This window comes from Megalops cyprinoides, chromosome 9, assembly GCF_013368585.1.
Source record: "Megalops cyprinoides isolate fMegCyp1 chromosome 9, fMegCyp1.pri, whole genome shotgun sequence".
Taxonomy (NCBI): Eukaryota; Metazoa; Chordata; class Actinopteri; order Elopiformes; family Megalopidae; genus Megalops; species Megalops cyprinoides.
Window position 1 is genome coordinate 24102370 of NC_050591.1, and position 21068 is coordinate 24123437.

At 45.1% G+C, this 21068-nt stretch overlaps 1 protein-coding gene across 1 annotated transcript in view; it reads right to left on the reverse strand.

Moving 5' to 3' along the window:
* The window catches only part of dock10 (dedicator of cytokinesis 10), an 88276-nt gene that overhangs the window by 25048 nt on the left and 42160 nt on the right, over positions 1 to 21068 (reverse strand). Inside the window, exons 4-28 of the mRNA XM_036536986.1 lie at positions 18500 to 18582; positions 16759 to 16831; positions 16139 to 16270; positions 15475 to 15609; positions 13040 to 13226; positions 12142 to 12227; positions 11675 to 11758; positions 11427 to 11585; positions 10963 to 11208; positions 10605 to 10727; positions 9934 to 10016; positions 9286 to 9408; positions 8716 to 8795; positions 7485 to 7672; positions 7254 to 7319; positions 6999 to 7091; positions 6735 to 6858; positions 5488 to 5609; positions 5129 to 5212; positions 4931 to 5023; positions 4554 to 4672; positions 3004 to 3073; positions 643 to 756; positions 450 to 521; positions 72 to 218 (exon numbers count right to left, since the gene is read on the reverse strand). Of these exons, the coding sequence (XP_036392879.1) occupies positions 72 to 218; positions 450 to 521; positions 643 to 756; positions 3004 to 3073; positions 4554 to 4672; positions 4931 to 5023; positions 5129 to 5212; positions 5488 to 5609; positions 6735 to 6858; positions 6999 to 7091; positions 7254 to 7319; positions 7485 to 7672; positions 8716 to 8795; positions 9286 to 9408; positions 9934 to 10016; positions 10605 to 10727; positions 10963 to 11208; positions 11427 to 11585; positions 11675 to 11758; positions 12142 to 12227; positions 13040 to 13226; positions 15475 to 15609; positions 16139 to 16270; positions 16759 to 16831; positions 18500 to 18582 (2886 nt within the window). The remainder of the gene's footprint in view (positions 1 to 71; positions 219 to 449; positions 522 to 642; positions 757 to 3003; positions 3074 to 4553; positions 4673 to 4930; positions 5024 to 5128; positions 5213 to 5487; positions 5610 to 6734; positions 6859 to 6998; positions 7092 to 7253; positions 7320 to 7484; positions 7673 to 8715; positions 8796 to 9285; positions 9409 to 9933; positions 10017 to 10604; positions 10728 to 10962; positions 11209 to 11426; positions 11586 to 11674; positions 11759 to 12141; positions 12228 to 13039; positions 13227 to 15474; positions 15610 to 16138; positions 16271 to 16758; positions 16832 to 18499; positions 18583 to 21068) is intronic.

Genomic DNA, 21068 nt, shown 5'->3' on the forward strand with positions numbered 1-21068 from the left:
AGAACTCTGCTAGCCAACTATGAGATTAAAGTGTCTCTCTGTATTTATTTGAATGTAACGCATGAGCCCACCTTTACAAAGCAAGCGATTGCCATGTTGGCACTGCGGGTCTCCTCTGGCATGTCCTTATTTTTCCAGAAGACGTGGTCGGACGCTGTCATGACCAGAGCCTCCAGCTTGCCCAGGTACGAGGCAGGGAACCGCTGCGGTCGCGGGAGCTGACCGGACACAGTACAGTCAGTACGATAATAAAGGCAAGCATATGGCAATACAGTGTCAACACTCATACAATGCACACAAAGTCAGCCCCTATAAAATACCTAAAACCTTAAAGTCTTCATTTGGCAGCACTCACACTGTAGGTGCATTAATTCAAACTGCACTGGATCATTGCATTACAGGGTGCAGTGAAGCAGACTTTCTGTAGTAACATCTTGCCCATATTCTACCTTTATCTTGTCTGAATCCATCAGATACTGGGCCATGGACTTGATGATCAGCTCAAAGAAGAACCAGGAGTACTGTGAAGAAGAACAACCACAGACGGCATCCTGTTTATCACATTCAGTGAATCCTTCCCACAATCCCTTTGTTTGTGCATCTCAGCAGCAGCCAGGAGCCTGGCATGGGTGGAGAACGTACCTTCAGGATGTTTTTCACGGCCGTCTGCTCGTTGCTCTTCAGGTCTGAGGACATTCCCTTGGCCAGCTCCTCGTGGACTGTCCGAAAGCCGTGGCACTCCGTCCGAAACACATACTGCAACGTTGTGAGACACGTGGGACTGTGAGACTCTACACAGAGACACAAACACACTTTGCACCACAGCCAGCAGAAGCTCCACCAAAAACACCAGCAGCAAACAGCAATTAATGCCATACTGCTGCCTTAACACTCTGGAACTGCTAACTCTCCCAGAAACTTGCAAAGTCTTTGGTTAATCTGAACCGTGACTTTGCACATGCAAAAATGATGAATATTTTATTGAATGGGACAAATGACTTACTTTGTAGAATTAGAGTTGATAAGTAAGTTTGGCTTAATTGGATGCATGTCAAGAAGATATACACATGGTTGGACACTGGGTATTACAAAATCAAAGGCTTTCTAACGATTAATAATACATCTATCTAAATATTCTGTTTGTTCGTATATAACATCTTACTTTCTCTTGCTAATTAAGTGGTTTGAGTATCTCTATGTACATAAAATCTGTCAATCTACCAAACCCTAAACAATCAATGATTCATTAACTTGTTTATTGTTCTCTTTGGTTCCCTCTATGTGTTGGGGGGACTTAAATGCCAACTATACTTTAGGGACCTCTTGCCAAGGAGGAAAAGGCAAAAAACCTAAAGCTTTTCACATTTAATTTCTCATGACTCTACCTGCTGCAGACATGTAAAGGGCTGATGCAGCTACAGTCCTAGGTGAAATTTGGTGCAGGATGTGGTGCCTTTGGCCTGCTATTTTTTCTCCTGGGCTGTACCCACAGTTTTCTGTAGTGTCTCTACAGAAGGTTGTGTGTTTTAGATGGTGTCACAGCCACTGGGACTCAGATCTGCAAGATCTGGCTATGTTCACTCAATCACTCAACCCAGTCCTCACTCTGCACAGATACAGGCATGTATCTGTACATACAAGCACAGGTACATGCATACTTACACACACACACACACACACACACACAGTCTCTCTCTACCTCTCTCTATCTTTCCCTCACTGACACACACACACACAGTCTTGGCTGACATTGCTGACTGCCCACCAGTCCAATGCACTATGCCAATCAGTTTCCATGGCAACCCCATTCCCATTAAGGTGGCCCCCTCTCTCCCCCTCCCCTGTCCTCTCTCCGTCCTTTCAAAGATCAAGTGCTTTATTCTTAAGCTCTCCTACATGAAACAGGACCTCTCCTCCCCGTAGTCTACTGTCCTTTCTTTTTCCACATTCTTTTCTAGCAGACAGAAATCCCCTCCAACAAGCATATTGAAATAGTGTTTTTTTGCCCTGCCCCTCTTGCTTCTCTCCCCTCTCCTTCTTTGCCCCAAAGCCAGGTTCTTTTTGTGCGTGCGCTGAGAGACGAGCATTTTTTCTTCTCTCTGTGTTCACAGCGTTCTGGGCGCACGGCCCTAGCCAGAGGGCCACGTTTCTCTGGTGCCTGCACAAAGCCTCCTTCTCTTTATTTCGCTAATTGGCTTATTTGTGCCTTTTGGCCGTCTGCCATGAAACCCTCCGGCTAACAGGGGGAACGAGGAGAGCAGGAGCGTGTCCCCGAGAGAGGAGGGTTCAACTGCAGGTGCGCTAACACAGCTTCCCCTGGGGTGACATTTGCCAGTCATAACACAACACTGGCCTACAAATGACAAAAATCACCCTAGCAACAGACACTGAAAATGTCACTACCAGCAATCCGCATCCAGGTTCATTTCGTCGCCAGGTTAAAAAAAGACGGCAGTGACAAATCATCACTGGTAAATGAGTACAAGTACTGTGATTCAATGTAAAATGTATCAATAAAGACCCATAATGATGTGCAATGTGTCAAGGGAGACAACTAATGGAATTACTCGTCAACCACACATCGTCTCGTCTAAATAGCACTCACAGACTGTCACTGTGAGTTCAGTCATAGCAGAGGAGAACAGGACAGTGATGTTTCCCTGGCAAGTGTGCCTTGAGTGGAGGCAAAACTACTGCTACTGCAAAACTACTACTACGACTATGATCTACTGATAGATCACAGAGAATCTACTGCGGTACATCACAGAGAATATAACTGCCCCAGGCAACAGATATCTGGTTCTTCCTGTGATGGCAGTACAACTGGCCAAAGACCCAAGCACATCCCTCTGAAACAACTGACATCCAAGCACACCATGTGATTGCTATGCTGCTCACTCTAGAAACACCTTCATTCCATGCATAACAATACTGGGGGTGGAAGAAGGCAATGAACCCCATTAAGACACAGAGAGAAGATCATTAAAACACCCACATAGATACCTTTATGTAGGAGTGCAGGTAGTGGTCCAAGCTATCTTCATGGCACTTAGCAACAATGTGCACCAGAACCCTGAAAAGGCAAGAACACACATTAGGTCAATGTCCAGTGAGCACATAATGCATTCTTAACATTTCTGCAATACCATATGGGTGTTGGAACATACAACGAACAATAACTCAATAAAGTGCTGTGATGCATATAAGGTGAGAGACGTGTAGCGCATTATGCTGCACTCTAGACCTATACCCTGAGCCATTCAGTGTTTTTAAGCTTCAGTATTAACTGTAATGCTACTAAATATCTACTAAAGCAAATGCAAGGTGAAAATGAAGAAAATGAAGGCCATGTCGGAGCTCCATTTTATCTTCAGTCCAGTCACACTGTGTACCCATTACACATGCAATGCTCTCACAACACTGCCACAACACTGCAGTAACATTATCTCATAGCTCAAACCTTCGCAACAAGGACAGGAGAACATTAGGAAGTGCTGGCTGTCCGCATTTCCCATTACACTAATCAGTGTCATGCTGAGATATATATACAGCTCTCTGTAGCTGTCTGCAGACACCATTATGCTCCCACACAGGCGGGGTCAGTCAGTTTGTTTTTGTATGGCAAAGAACTGCGATACTTGTTTGGAGGCACAGCAGGAGGCCTTCAGAACATCACCTTCTTCGGAGGAAGTGAAAACTCTGACACCAATATCAAAAGCGGACCTCTCCTTTCTAGTCATTGCATTTTGACTCCCGATAAGCTGTGCTGTTTTGCATTCAGATTCACGTGGAGGGAAGTTAATTATTGAGAAGCGCGGGAGAGCGGGAGGGGAGTCTGATTGTTTGATAACGCTTCAACGGTCCCTGTCCTTCACTAAGCATTCTCATGATACGAGTGGCACCTTATCCAATGACAACCTGGAAATGAGGACCATGGGCTGTAGAGGGAAAACGCTTGCCTTATATGTAAAAGCCAATTTGTCACATCGCATCCAAAGAAAATCTCAATGTGCGAAAACACAATTCCACAGTTTCCATTTGTCACTTGACACTTTAGATATGAAAAAATGATAGCATTTTCTTCATACGGTACTGTGAACCCTATAGGAACAGATATTTAGGTGATCATGGTGTTTGGTACAAAGTAAATAAAACCAAACCAAAAAAAGATAATCACTTTAGCATATTACACTTCACATCTGCACAAATATTCACTGCCTCTGTGAATTTTACCACTTGATTTCTCTAATCTAGTCCATAGTTGAAGTTAAATGTCAACAATGGACTAGATTTAGTAGATACTGTAGTTGAGCTTTGACCTCAGTTTTAAAATGCAAGTTCTTTTTCAAAGTAAGTAAAACGTAGGTAGAGGAGGTAGGTGTCCATTTTATCTAATGAGTCAGTCAGGTAGGGCTGAGACATTGGATCCCATTAATACAATTACTATACATGTGAACATGGCTCTCATGAGTGAATGTCAGTAAGTTTTCCTGGAATTTGGCTTAATCCACATAAACACAAGTCGCAAATCTCCCTGTAGTGCAGACGCCTACCGTGTGGTGGCAGTGGTGACCTCGTCATTGTCGTTCTGGGTAAGGACCTTGAACAGCTGGTTGAAGAGCACTGGCAGGAAGCGGATGATCACATGGATCTTCTCCATGCTGAGCAGGCCCTGCAGGGAAAAACATTTCGGAAAATGTTAGGAAAATGGTAGACATGCATGCTGTGTTGGGTAAGGATCTAACTATCCATCTTTTCGTCTGTCTCTTTATCTATCATATAATTAATCAACTCTGTAAGCGAATGCAGACTTTCAGTGTGTAAATACTGCCATTTACCTGGAGGTAACATATACTGCTCATAGTTGGTCATTGAAGCCTCCTGTCTTATTCTTATACCAAGCTTCGTAGCTGAACACTGTTCCTCTCACCTTGAGACAGTTGATGAAGTTTGAGGTAGGTGGTTGAGAGAGGTCCATCTCTCGTTTTTGGCACTGCTGGAAGAAACGGTTCAAGTGGGGGTCCTGCCAAGACAAGAACATTCTGTCACTGTCATGCTGACAGGGAGCACCCAGTAGAGGTGACAATCTCATATAAGCTCATATATGTTTCACGTATTTCTCACATACCTGAGTGTAGACGGTGGACAGGACGTGAGTGGACACCTTAAATATGGCCTTCCCTCCGTCCACCCACTTGATGTCCGGCCCATTCTGTCCCCCAAAAAAAGGTAGAGATCACTGAGCCATGGAAATGCACATACAGTAATATGGCCAAGCAAGGGCTGAACATTTCTGCTCCTGTCTGTCATCTACCTTCCCCTCTCTATTCAGTTTCATCTTCTGCTCTGCCCACCCACTGACCTGCTCTCTACCCTCCTCTTTCCCTCCTGTCTCCCAGAACCTCTTCTGATTTCATTCGCCCTCACATTCCCTCCGTCTGTCAGGCCCTCATCCCTCCTCCCTCTCTGTCTGCCCCCCTCCCTCACCTTTCCTGAGCCTGGCTCCTTGATGTGCAGGTAGCCCTGGGGCAGGGTGCAGGACACTGGGATGTTGTACTCCTGTGAGGCCAGACGCCCCTCCTTCAGTAGGGGCAACCAGGCATAACCCACTGTGATGGGACAGACAGAGAAAGAGGGGACAGAGGCATCAAATGCACTGGCCACAAAACAATCCCTTAACAGGACAGTGTCTCTATAAAAGTGCACCTCATAACCAGGGGTAAGTTCCAACTGACATCCACCAGCTGCTTTTTTAGCAACTCATCCTCCATTGAAAGGCTTAGTGAGCATTTTCTTAACTTTGCACTCCTAAATTTCTAAACTAAATTTCTTTAAAACCTCACTATTCAGACATCACACACTGATACACACACAAGGTTTTCTGTATAATTATTTGTGTCTGTAAATGATCAGATGGTCAGCCAAGGAAGAATGCTCTCTACAAAGTGCTTTGTGTGCCCTATGGATTTGCTCAAACATTATAAGATAAAAAGAGAATTTTCAAAACTCTCAAAACAATAGAGATTACATCTGACCTGGTGGTTGCCATTTTGTGATTACAAATACATCTGACCTTTAACTTCCGGAAAGAGATGCATAAAGACAGTGGATTTGCTTCTTTATTTAGGCCATTCTATGACAAACATTTTGTTTCTTCAAATGACCGTTTTTTGTGGGTGTAGATGTGTCTTTGGTTACCCCCTACAAAATTAGTCTGTCAAGCCACATAAAAAACCCACTTGAAAGCTGATAGATATTCATATATGTGTGATTTTGTAAATGACTATCTCAAGCATATGTTTACATGCAAATGTAAGCCTCGATAAGAATGATTACTGCTGCATACATTAAATTACATGCATTTAGCAGACACTCCAGAACAACTTCCAGCACACATAAGTGTATCCATTCAATTTAAACGAACAACAGTGTCAGACCAGGCTAACAACACTCCCAGACCAGTGAGTTTGGAGATAACACTATTCGAGCCCTACCACAAGTTAATTTGTGCAATCTGACAGAAGCCATGTATACTATGATACCAATACATCACAATACTACACGTAAAATAAGAATCAAATACTAGAGGTATCAGGTGTTAGGGGGCGGGGATTGAGTGGCACTGAGAGGTGGGCCAGTCTGTGTCAGAAGATGGCCAGCAATTAGAATCTAACAGCCTGTTTGACATAATATAGCACGTGAGAGTCTCAAACAGTTTATTTTGCCCTCCACACCTGAAGTCTCCAGGGCTTCTTTCTTCTTGGCATTGGTCTTGGCATTAATGTCACAGGTGACGTGGTAGAATGAGAACAGCAGGTGGTGTTTGTCGTGGAGCTGGGTGGGCAGTTCGATCTTCACCTGAGAGACAGAGAGCGAAAAGCGGGACATTATGGACCATATGCAGAATGGGCATCTGTACAGTAGCTCCCTATTTGCAGTTAGCTCTTAGAGATCTGCTGCCATCCCAGAGCATGGGAACCCGCTGCTTCCTCACTGACCTCATCGTAGAAGTCAGGGTTCTGTGAGTGGTGGAGTACAGTAGAGCAGGCTGCGGTGGAGAAAACCGGACCCCCAGGCTTTCCGTAGATGCACTGTGGGATCAAAAAAGATACTCAATGTAAACTAACTTTCTTAATCAAGGGTGTACTCACCCAAATGTAATTCCTTCATACTAAAAGGCTGAATTCTTAGGTCAGTGATCACGGACAACCAAAAAAAAAAAAACAACTTTCAGCAGGACCATGAAACATTACCCTCAAGGGTTTGGCAGTTTCTTCATCTGAGCTCCGGAACTCCACGTAGACTGCTATGTTTCGTGCCTGTAAAACAGATTGCAGGCCTCACAAAACTGCAGAAATACAGTGAGCTCAGCTGGGTCTTTCACATCTACTACATCCAAGCAATACATTCCAGCGATGAGAGAAGCGGTCTATGCCAGGAGGTGGCGAGCAAATAGTGTAACTCAACCCGCCTGAGTATGTTACCTTGGCAAAGCTCTTCTGGCTGTCGTACTTGAGGTGTCTGGGATACACGTAGATGTGGTTCTTGTAGACTCTGTAAGGCTGGGAGAACTTGGCCGACTCCTGGACGAACTCTTCCACCTCCACAGTCGGGGGGTGCTGCTTGCAGTCCTCGAAGGGCTTCAGCAGAACGTACGAGGACGTCACACAGTCTGCACAGGGAGATGGCATTATGGGGGACACATCACGTATCTTCATCTATAAGCACTTCACGGCGCTGTCTCACCAACGTGAGAATTAATGTCAGACCATACACGGTTGTGATTGGGTTATGGTTAGGCTTCCATTAGGCATAAGGTTAGGAAAAGGGTTGGGGTTAAATTCTTTAAGGCCTTCATCCACCTAATCTAACACAGCTGTCATGACATCACACATTGATATTACAATGATGTTAACAGAGATACACCTTATACACTATATGTGTTCATTCAAATGAGATAAAAATGACACATCAGCAAGAACTACAGGAAGCAGGGGGTAATAACATCTCAGCTAACATATGGCAATGTCATAAGCCTGCTGTGTCACCACTGTGTTAAAGCAATGTGGAAAGAGGTTATTAGCCACTGTTGGATGTCTAAAAGTGAGGAGTCAATGGGCTCTCTCAGTTAGACATTGCCTGGGATTGATCTCTATTGCAATCACGCTCTTTTCTTGATAAAACATTTTCTCTCATTGCCCCCTTTCCACACTTCATCCACATAGAGTAGTGGACAATTAGCTTAATGCCTTCCTTCTTACACGTCATCAGTCTTAGGGATCGGGTCGTTTTCAGTACAACCAATTACCAAGAAAAGATTTCTCCCGATATTTAATGGACAATAAAATCTCATTGGCAGCAATTCTAAAGCCCTCTACAGCTGAGCACCTTATAGCATGACTGGACTTAAGGGCTCTATACAAATCTCCAACAGTAGCAAGGGAGGGAACCTATCTGAGTATAGATTTTTTGATGTAGGCTCTGCCCAGTGGCAAGATTTCCCACCAGCATCATCTACATGAAGTCCATGATGGTGTTGGTGTGGCGGGTGGGACTTGTAACTGCAAAGATCACCTGATAGTGTTCACGCACACACACACACACACACACACACACACACACACTCGGACACATTCTCACAGAGCTTTTTGACAGGGCCCAAAGGATGCAGTGGCAGAGTTCTACAGGACTGAGGACATAGAAAGGGGGACATACTGGGATGCTCCATAGGGACACAGTCCACAGATATCTCCAGGCTGCCAGGGATGGTCTGCAGCTTACTGGTCTTCTCTGCCCTGAAGAGACGACACTCAGTGAGTGCAAAACAGCGTGTGCAGTCCACAAAAATGCAGCACTATGTTTTTTCTTTTTCTTTTTTTTTCCAACAGCACAGACAACAACAGTCAAAAATAACATTAAGCACGCAAGATCAGATAACAACAACATTTTGCTGAGGTCTCTGGAGTGTGCTGCATTGGAAATTTAAATATATCCTTTGTAACCGTTTACTTCAGGTTACCATCCAGCTGGAAAGATATGTGTACCAGTTCCAGCTCGGTGTATGGTATCCTCAGTGCTCTGTGTTGAATGATAGCTGAGCTGTGTCAGCAGGGGGGTATAGCTGCTGCAGTGTCAGTATTGCTGAATTGTAACTGTGGTTATGCAGTTATGACAGCAGTGTAGCAAGGTAAATATGATGCACCATGACACTGCAGCTGTACTGAGGTGGGTAGTGATGGCAGCAGGGTAGCTTGATCGTTGTGACAAGCAGGTGCTGCGCTCTACCTTCTGTACTCAGCGATGAGCTTGATCAGGTCTTCTGTGGAGATCTTGTTGCTCTCCTGCTTGAAGAGAGGGGAGAAGCGAGATTCCCGGTCCACGGTCCCCTGATTGTCCTTGAACACGGACCTGAGGGAGAGCAGTAGGTAGGCACTAAGACCCAGGGGATGCCCGTGGCCACGCCACACTTTTGCTCACAAACAGGAAGCTGAGTCACCACAAATACCTGCGCTATCTGGTTCCATCGCAGCACAGTTGGGATAAGCACAGCTACAGCAGTGGTGTTGTAGATAGTAAGCCATTTTAGGACAGCATGTACCACCATAACTCCAAAACTAACAGTTTTCAAAAGGACAAACTACACATTCCATTGGCTCAAGTAGGCTAAAACCTAATCTAGTCCCCTGACAATTCGTCTGTTTTTTCATAAACTATCCTATGAGTCTTGTACCATCTAAGGAATCTGTCCCCCTCTAACCCACACTAGTTCTTTGGGCTGCCATGCTTGCAAGATTTAATTTCATCAGCAACTAATTGATTCCACTAATTGCCACCATTCCTATACCAATTTAAAGCCTTTCCCAAGGACAGGGAGAGCAATACAAAAATTCAACAGATAAGAGAAAAATATGTTGTACCCCGAATCACACTCACCTTACAGACCAGGCGAAAGGCATGCGGTATTTTCCAAGTTTGCTACAGAACTGCTTGTTGGATTTTAACATTTTCTGAACAGTCTAAATAGTTTTTAGAGAAAGAAATAAAACATCAGATTAAAAAGGGAATATACTGCAGGATTAATATTATAAAAGTCAGGGGTTCAGAAATATTAATATGCTCTTCATGACCTAGATTATGTAAAAGATTAAATCAAAATTGTGTCACAGTTCTGGCAGTAACTGACTTGTGCTGTCTGGTGATGTACTCAACCCTGTGAACAAAAGCCAGATCTATGAATTCCAGTGTGAGAGGGAGCAATTTTGGGTGCTTTGAGGAAAAATAGATTTCTAAACCATCTGCCTCCTTCATGATTTAGCACACAAAAGTAGGATTGTGTGTTCCCTGGAATTTCTATGAAGACACTGCATACCTGTGTTTTCAATAACATGCAGTTGAAAAAACGATTTTGAATAAGTTTGAAATGCCCCTAGTAACTCTTCCCAGCCCCCTGTTTCATAGAATAAAGGGTACAGGAACAGCCTCTTGCCCTGTTTGTGTGTGTTTGTTGGATTAATAAATAAAACAGTGAAACCATGACAGTGTAACGTGGAAGTGCTGCACAGTGATGTAACATAGAGCAATGTGCAGGGTGGACAGTGCGTCACCTTGCTGGAGTCAGTGTTCTTGATGTAAGGCTCCGCCCCACTGGCAATATTTCCCATCAGCACCTTCTCCACCCTGGCCACCAGCACGATATCCGTGTGAGGGTTCATCACTGAGAAGACGGCCTGAGCCCACACACACACACACACACACACACAAACACACACACACACACACACACACACACACACACACACACACACACACACACACAAACACAAACACACACACACAAAAAGATGTGTAACTGATGGTGATGGAAGGGAAGCATTCATATCTCCTTTGCCACTTCCCTCCACTTTTTATGTTTTTACACACTTTACAGAAACAGGAAACAGGAAGACACGCCCAGTCTGTTACCTGTTTTGGGAAGCGGAGCCAGTCGTCCAGATCTGGCTGGAGCTGGCAGTCTCCTGGTCTCTTTTCAGCAGGGGAGCTGAGTCCATTCTCCTGTATGGTAGTGGGGCCCCCTGGCACTCCTGCACCCCCCGCACCGTTCAGCATCTGCCTCACCGCCTCATGGTTTAGGTCCACGTGGAAATCCGCTGACACCTTCCTCCCCTCTCGCACGTCCAACAAGGCCACCGTCACAAAGAAAGGCTCAATCTGTGGAGCACATGATGCATGAAGGCACACACTGCAGAAAGCGCCAGCACAGAACAGACACACCGCTCAATGGACACACCACCCTCACACTACAGTCTACGCAACAGAGTTAAGACTTCTGTGGTGTTCTGCATTGGGTTAATGCATCGCTGAGAGGGGCGTGTGGTGGAACGAATCGTTCCCAGTTTAGTCGGAGGGGAGCAGAAAGGCCATCTTACGTTGGTGACGGGTCCGTTCTCCGTCTCGTTCACGCAGCCCTGCAGAGTGAGGTTCAGGCTTCGACATGTGATCATCAGACGTTTCCCCAGCTTCTCCTCGAAGGGGCGCACTGGGGAGGCCTCGCTGGCCGGGAACTCCCCTCGTGGGCTCCGCAGCACCTGAAACACAGGGCAGCCGCCAGGTAAAACACCAGACCCCACTGGGACGCCCCCCACACACAGTACAGCCACACAGCACAGCCACCTACAGGTATGTCAGGGTCGAGTGAGAACAGGTTCAGTCGCTCTTCTCTCCTGGCAGATCGCACCATCTCCTCTGTTTCTGTGATGTACTGTACAGGGAATCAAAAAACAAATAAAGACTTCTGTATGATTCTATATGAGGAAGAAATCAAATATGTGTAACAAGACAGCAAATACAGACATGCCTTTTTAAATCGCATTGATTTTTTGGTCAATATATTGTGTAATATTTAATAGCACACATTTACACACCGTACAAATACATACACACACACACATACACACACACACACAAATAAACGCTTGAAAAGTCACCCAAAATGTATAGCAACAGTTGTATATCTGTCTTATATGCATTATTAGTTAATTATTTTGTATTATGATATGCTAGCTCAATGTCATGTTGACTGATGCGATGGAACCTTGCATGCACGATGCAGTAAGTGATCGACAATAGGAGTGCCTTACCCACCTTCGCCAGTTCAGGGTTTATGTTGTCCTCTGATACTTCTTCATTTTCAGGAAGACTTGTGTCACTCAAAGATAACTCTATGACATCTGAAACAAATCAACGAGAAGCAAGTTCATTCTGAAAGTCCCCACTCAGCCATATAAGAATGAAGGCAGAAGTCTTCTCCAATGGTCACCTTCCGGCATTCTTAACCAAGCAGTTATTAATTTAACGTTCATATTCTTTGCTTTTCCCATTGTCGCATCTGGTCTTTTCACTGCTGAAATGAAAAAGAGACTTGAGAGGATGCTGGTTCGGGAGCTCCCAGGCAATGAAGGCATCCCAGTCATTCCGGCTTTAAAGAAGGACGCTTTAGGGACAAAGGCAGAATGCAGTAAGAGAGTGCCACCTTTACTGGGACTTTAATGGAACTTAAAGGAACGTCTAGTCACAATTGCACAGCTATGGGCCAAACACACAAGGCCTCACACAAGAGAGGGGACAGGTATATGCACACACTGCTTCTCCCACACAAAGAGAGCATACAACTACAGCTGACCTACTGCTGCAGGCCTGAGTCTGCTGACATACGGTGCCTATACTGATCTCACATTCTGCTGCTTTAGACTCTGCTACAGTGAGGCAGTGAGCCATCATTTCCACATGAGTGTCTCTGGGAGTCGAATAAAAGTTTCCATCCCGTCCAGTCCATTCGTCCGGAAGACTACCCTCCTAATGTTACATGCATCTGTTCTTCCCACGTTCTAACATCCTAATGGCTACACTGGAGCATTTGTAGTTTCTAGCCATCCTGTCATACACCGTTGCAGCAGGGTATTGTAGAGCGCGCTTCCCGCTGCTGTCTCCCATTCTGTGGTTCCGCTGCTCGGCCCTGTTGCGCCGCGCTTTTCGGACTTACCCTGCCGCGTGTCGGTCAGGTCCACGCTCTTGCGGTCTAGCGCCGGGGCCTCGGGCGGGCTGATCTGCAGGATCCGGGTCAGCGTGGCGATCCAGTCCTCCATGTCCTGCTCGCTCTCGGCGGCCAGCACAAAGTACGTCACCTCGTTCATCTTCAGCTCGAAGGCGTGCTTCCGCAGCCGGTTGTTCTGTATGCCGGCACAGGAGGGGAGTGAGACATGGCTGCTTGTTGCTCTCTCATACTGCAAAGCAACTTTGAGGCTTGATAAAATACAAACATATACGTTTACATTTATTCATTTGGCAGACGCTTTTATCCAAAGCAACTTACATAGGTTACAGCTCTTTACAATATTATCCATTTATACAGCCGGATATTTATTGAGGTAGTTGTGGGTTAAGTACCTTGCCCAAGGGTACAGCAGCGTCCCAGCAGGGGTCAAACCGGCAACCTTTCGGTTATGATTCCTGCTCCTTAACCACTATGCTACACTGCCGCCTTGTTTTATGGTAACTAGTCATAACTTGACCAGCAAGTGCTGCTGCTGTCTGTAAAGTGCGCACTGTTACAAATCATTAAAGTTAAATGTAGTGCCCATGCTAACAATAGAAACCTGTAACTTAACGTCATGACCTGAATCGCACTCAGCACTGTGAAATAGGCCTCTAGGACTGGAAACACCGGTAATGGCTCTTTGATGCATCTGACCACTGTCAAGGGGATGTAGATGTGCTGCCTTATGCCACTAACAACACAATGACCCTTCAGTGTTTGAGGGACCAAACTAATCTCGCATTGATATTGCACAGTTCGCAGTAGATGGTGCAGTGTGTGTGCAGGAGGTGTACACTGGTCAAAGCAGAAGTGGCAGTAGTGTGGCACAAGGGTTAGGGAACATGACTCATAACTAGAAAGCTGCCTGTTTAGGCCCTGCATTAACCTGAACCTGAACTACTACATGACCGTGTTTAAGTGAATTATTATTATGAACATCCCCCTAGATAAGGGTGTGTCGAGAAAATAAATAATGCGAAAACTATGATATCACAGGGGCTCCGTGTTGCTCTATTCCGTATTTCCTCCAGGGTGTCACAACTCAGTGCTGTGCAACAGCACCAGCTGAGCGACTACACTCTGATGAGCTAATAAAACAGCTGAATTATAGCGGTGGAAGAGGAAGGAGTTCAGCATTCTTCACCCCTGCTGTATTTAAATCCTGCCATCTTCACAGAGTGCAGTATTCACTCCCTATGCCCCTCATCCAGGGCAACATGCAGTATACGGTGTATATTTAGTTGTATTCTGTAACTTAGTTGTCAGGGTGGGTTTCGTCATGAGCAATTCATGTGATACACAACTGCGTGGTTCACCTGGGACCTTTGAATAACCATCTCCCAGCTCATACTCCAGACTGATGACCATCATCTGATTCCACAGACACATGCTTAATATTTGTGTGTATGTCCGTGTTTGTGTGTGTGTAAATGCGTGTGTCTGTATGTGAGTATATGCACATGCGCTTGTGTATGTATGTGTGTGTGTGTGTGTGTGTGTGTGTGTGTGTGTGCGTATGCGTATGCGTATGTGTGGATATGTAAGTGCATGTGTCTGTATATGCATGTATGTGCGTATACACGAAAGTGCATGTGTATATACATATGTGTGTGCATGTATGGTTGTGTATTTTTTGACTGGTTAGCTCCTTTGTTTAAGGACAGGGTGTTTTGTTATTTTAAAACTGTACACAGCTCTGGCTCAGCACAGAGATACAGCAATATTGACCACAATGTTAGGCTCTAATTTTCAAACTGGTGAGTGGACCACAGCCCCCTGTGCTTTTGGTTTAAAAACCAATGCAAAACAGTCAACATCTTTTCAAAGCCACAGAATACTTCATCCCCAAAAATCCCCTTCCCCTTCCTGTACAGTGTGACAGTCCTTTGGGGTCATCTTTCTCTCAAAGACAGAGAGAGAGAATAACCACAGAGAGCAAGGACAGCCCCCAGTGCTCTGGTACAAAGGCCATCTTGGCTGGAGGGAGGTTGTTTACATAGAAAATAAGCATGTGCCCGCTGCTCTTCCTGTAGTTCTCCTTATTTACTGTTCAAGAGCAAGTTTGCTGTTAATCACTGTTTTCCACTACACTGTGAAGTCTTATGCAACTAAATGTCAGTTGAATGCTCTCTGAATGATTATTACTAAGGAAATATTGTACTGTCTGGTGAGTGCCAGTGATGCAACATGAAGATGTGTACTATTTCACAGAAATTGTGTGTTATATCAAGGAAAGGCTGTGTGTTATGCCACTGTAAGGGTGTGTTATGCCACTGTAAGGGTGTGTTATGACACTGTAAGGGTATGTTATGTCACTGTAAGGGTGTGTGTTACGTGACTGTAAGGGCTGTGTAAAGTCACCCCATGGTGCTGGGACCCACCTGGACCACACCCGTGCACGAGTCCAGGAAAATGCAACCTTTAGGCTCCTTTGATATTTTTTCATCTTTGTAGAAGTTCATGATGTAGGAGTTATCAGTTAGCTGTGTCAGCTGGAAATATCTCCTTTTGAATGACTGCAACGGCCCAAGAGCGCAGCCAAAAAAAGAGAAAAAAGAAAGCATTAAGAATAACAAGTGATATAAAACACACGAAAGGGTCATCTCTTCTCAAATAAAACATGCACTAACACGACCCCTCCAAGCTGACAAAATGTTTGACACTCGGTAGTGTTTAGAATGGCCCTGAGCAGGAGTTGTTCTATGACAAAACAATCTCTCAACAGATCAGCAGGCCGACTGCACGGCTCTCTGTCTGACTGCATGGTTTCAGGGGATGGATGAGCAGAGGGGGGATGAGGTCACGGAGGAGTGTCAGCACCCTGGAGCTGGAACAGAGGCCAATGTATCACCAGACAGCCTGTGACACAGGCAGAGAGAGGAAGGAAGAAGGAGAGGGATGGAGAGCGGGGGTCAAAGAGAGTGAAACGAGGGAGCGAAAGAGGTACAGAAGTACACAGAAAGGGAAGAACACCAAGGGTGGAAGGAGAATGAGAGTCAGCGGTCACGCTCAGTGCGCAGTGGGAGATATAGACACGCTTCCTACCCGGACTGTGATGCTGTTGTTGACGGTGCTGTTGAAGTTCCCCTTATAAAGCCACCCAGATTTGAACACGCCGATCCCCCCACCGCCCCCTCCTCCTCCTCCTCCTTTCGAGGATGACAAAGACGTTGTGTCCTGTGAAACATGGATGTTTGCGGTCAGCTGTGCCCTTTTTGGAAGGGTGAAGCAGACGCTTCACTTACTGATACAGAATGCAGGCCCTGGTATCAAGGCAGGCATGTCTTTCTCCAACTGCATGGTCATTTGAGATTTTTCCAGATTTTCCAGAATACAGCAGTCCTACATATCTGATCTAGAAAACCAATCTGCAATACCTAGCACTCATTCTGATGTTTCTACTGTAATGGTAGAGTCAGATTACCATGATGCCTGTATATAATGCATCTGATTCTGAATATTACCTGACAAACAATCTGGGTGCTTAACGTGTCAGTGAAAAATGCAATACGGTGAACAAAAATGCTACTGTTGGTAGGGTGAACTGTGAAAGGAATTTCCTCAATGAGGACAGCTAAGATAGTTCTTGATTACAAAGGGATTTTGACTACTCCGTTTGAATGGAAATTTGAATCTGAGCCACGCAGAGAGGGCAAAAGCCTAACCTCATCCTTGTCCACGTCCTCATGGTCGATCTCGAAGGAGTGTGAGGGAAGCTTGTCTGCCTTGTACAACTTCCTGCAGAGGAAGGGATTGAGGAATGGAGACAGAGAGAAAAAAAAACAATGAGGTCTGAGTGACTGTAGACTGATTTCCATTATCATTAGTCTTCGGGGAAGAGGAAGAGGAGGAGGAGGAGAAAGCCCATTAGATTAGCTGCCACGCGCCATTTCCGCAGCCATTCAACATCCTCCACATTGCTGCGAGGTTTCCGTCCCGGGTCTCAAACCACGCCGCGCCAACTTTATCTCCCCAGACCTTTTCATCATGCTTTTTCCTGACAGTGTGCACGCTGCGTGATGTAACCGTACTGGACCCGTCCTGGCTGAGAATTGGGCTTTCTTCTGCAGTTCTGTGCCATCTGTCAGTAATGTGGACGTGCGGCCATTTAACTGTCCAGCCTCTCTCTGTCTCATTCCCACACCCCTCTCCGTCCCTCCCCCCTTTCCCCTACCTCGCCTCCTTCAGTTCTCTCCATCTCTCTCTCTCCTCAGTCTCTGTAGGTATGAAAGGAGGGAAAGCCTTCTCCATTCCACCTCTCTGATCTATTGGTAGTCTGTCAGTGTGTCTTTTTTTGTCTGTGTTTCTGGGGGAGATGGAGGAGGTGGGGCAGGGATGACCTGTTGAGTTCCATCAAAACCCCTTGTCTTTCAGACTTGTGAGAAACTGTCTGCATGGGCAGTGACTATATTCAATTCTCCCCCAGACACTTTCTCTGACAGGATTAAACAAAAGGCATTCTCCGAGATGATCGCTTCAGTGCCCCAATCAACGCATCCCTTTTGTTTGTGTCTTGTGAGTTGAAGCACACAATAGCTGCCCTTTAAGAGGCTTGTCGACACTGACGTCACATTGCTGTTGAAAAGACTAGCTGGAGTGCTCTTTTTAGACTGGCGATCTCCAGGGACGCCCTATATTGGGGCCTTGAAGTAAATTGTGCCTCCATTGAACTTGACCACTGACAGACGAGAGGCCCCTTGAGAGGCTGGGGAGACACTGATCAATGAAAACTTGTGTGAATATCCAAGCACTACATCTCATTTTCTACTTACACATCAGCCCGCATGAAAAGTAAAATTTCACACACTGAGTGAAACTTTTATGCATTCATGTATTCATTCAAAGTCACATGCTTATAAGACCATAGGAGCGTCGCTTCAAGGTTCCTGCAGAAGAGCGCCTGTGACTCCAGAATGGGTGGTTTTGGTTCAGTTTAAGAGGGACTCAGCAGATACAGGCTGACTGTGACTGAGAGTCTGACTGACAGTCTTCAGTCAGGACACCCCTCCTGTACACTCTTGCTGAGATTTAATCTTTGAATGGGACACTTATCCCTGCACACTGTCACTGGCTTCTTTTTAAAACAGGAAACCCATCTGCAAGCTTAATCCCCAGGTGAGACAAACACTTTTCTTATCCCTTGTATCCCGGTTGGGACTGGTATAATATCAGCAGTGGTGTCCCATACCAAAATTCCATAGCTCCCCATCTTCCTGTGCCCTGTTCTCCCAATCCCTCCTCTTTTTATCCCTGCCTTTCCACTATGCATTAGCTATTCATAATGAACGGGACATGAAATATAATAGGCCAGCATGTCGTAGAATGTCATCAGGTCTCCACAACACGTTGTTTTACTCCATTACAAAAAACGAAAACATTCACTGGAGAAAAAATTGAAAAGCCTACCTGGGTAGTTGACGAAAGTCCCCAGCATAGTCTTCATATTTGTAATGGACAACATGCTGCTCTGAGTTATAGTACCTGCAGGCCTGAAAAACACATGCAACAGAGAATAGCTCTTATCGATGTTCATCTGGAGTCAACTGCTGCATTAGACTGTGCGAAACTCTAGTTTTTACCGTGCTCCTGGAGACAGACATATTTAGGTGAATTGTAGGCACAAAGAGAAGTGATGCATTACAGGAAGTGAATCTCAAAGACAGTTTGCACATACTGGTCCCACTGTACAATGCAGAGCTTGAGCTATCAGGTCTCTGTCCCCTCTTTGTGACAACACAGTTCTGTATCTCATCTCTGACACATCAGATTAATTTCTCTGAACGTCACACATGTCTATGGGGATTCGAATGTGGACGAAAGACAAATAAAACAAGATTATCGCTGATGCATGTCTAAAAAACCCTCCTGCTGCCTGCTAAAAATGGCCCAAAACAATTCATCTTGATTTGTCTTTACCCATTCTCCTTTAAGCCCCAGACAGACCCATTATTATGTGATTGAATTAATGGCGAAATTAATTAAAGCAGTAGAAGAACTGAATTAACTTTCTCTCCCACGGGCTGAGATTACATCAGCAGACAGTGGGAGCATGGGCCGTCAATCTCTCCATTGCCTGCAGACCTGTGATGCACCAGCACTGTTTGCCCTCCTTATCTCTGTGTTGCTCTGAGACCGCAAACACTCACTTCCCTCTTTAACAAATATCAGTGTAATCACCAACATTGCTATGCTCTAGACTTGTAGCAATATTGTAATATTGCTGCACTATATATATATATATATTATTATATATTATTACATTGGTGGGTATTTATCACCAAAGGACAAAGAGATCAGACTCTGTTACAGAAACTGACAGCAGATCTTTTTAATTAGGTGTTAAAATATAGGAACACACACACACACACACACACACACACACACACACACAGAGAGAGAGCACTTCCGTGAGCTGTGTCACAACTGTCTGGTGTATTTCCTTGTTCACTGAGGCTGAACGTACAGGCTTGAGAATAGACACACATCCTTACAAGTGTTTCACCATTACGTCATATTAAAGACAAACTGAATATGGGGGAAATTGCAGGCTATGCCGTACAGGCCATCCCATATGAAACCCAGACAACTCCTGACACTGATTTCCTAGAGTGCTGGCACATATGCTTCTCTTGACAACATAAGCTTCGTATCGAGTTCATACTTCAGAACACTTTTTTAAATGCCTGTTTTCAGCACTTATCCTTGCCTTTTAATGCTCATAGCAGCATGTTTTAATATGTAAGTGTACATTTTCAATGATTAAGCACTCATGGTGGTTTTTAAATACAGAGCAGGACCATCTGCAGTTTTAGCAATGTGTAAAAATGGGCCATTTCATTTGACAAGGTCTGTTTTGATCCTGATTCATCCTGACAAAAAATGATAAGGACTGATGAAAAATGCAATATATCCCTTCAATAATCTGTTGATCCATTATTACTTACTAGATGGAACATTCTTGTGATGGGAACAATGACGTAATTTGTCATTAAAGTATAAGTCTGTATTTTAGATGTTTTTTAGAAAGTTCACACATAATTACACAGCTTCCACTTCAAGAGAAATGCAAACAGCACACATGGCATCCCGAACTGCATGCCCCCTGGTGCCAACAATTACACATGCCAGCACAACTTATAAATATGGAAAGCTCCAATGTTTCAGCCTCTGTAAATGATCTCATTGTTACTTTGTGCACTAGTTGCGGTGTGCTGTGTTTTCTCTCCCACACCAGAGGAAAAGTCTCTGGACATGTGGCAGCACAGTGCTGTTCCCACTGGTTCAAAGGAGGAGGTGCACCACAGGACTGAAAAGCTATGTCAGGCATAAAAGCTAAAATGGGCCATGATGATGCTGACACACCACTCCCACACACGTGCGCTCACAAACACACACACACTGCGCTGCTCCAAAACAAAGAAATCCACTTGCTGTGCCTTTTTTAGGTGGTCAGTGCTTGTAATCCAGAAGATGTTTCTTTCCGTGGTCACAGCCTCTGTGTTAGGATGGTGACTCCACCCCCCTCCACCTTCCTATCCAGAGAACTGTCCTGTCCCTAAAATCCTGACCCCCTTCCCCTGCTTCACATCACCAGCCTGCATATCTGCTCCACACTTCTGTCCTGTCCAGGGCAGAGCACACTCCCCCCCCCGGCGCATGGTGACAGTGCTGGGTGAAAGCTGGATGGCTGGAGCGCTGAGCATTCACAGGTCGATACACTGGGTTATATATAGATTCAGTGGGCCTTAAGAACAGAGGGGTGGAGAGAGCCTGAGGCAACAAGTCACTGCTGACCTGCTCTTCATTTGTACCAGGCCAATCCATTAGGACCTCCGGAGATCCCATTCAGTTAACGATAGGTAAAACAGACTCCAATAATTGCTATCAATTGTGTGACATTTATTAAAAAAAAAAGAGGCGCAAAGGTTTTGATTCTCCAAATACAATGCTGCATGTTTTTTAAAGGTAGTATGCA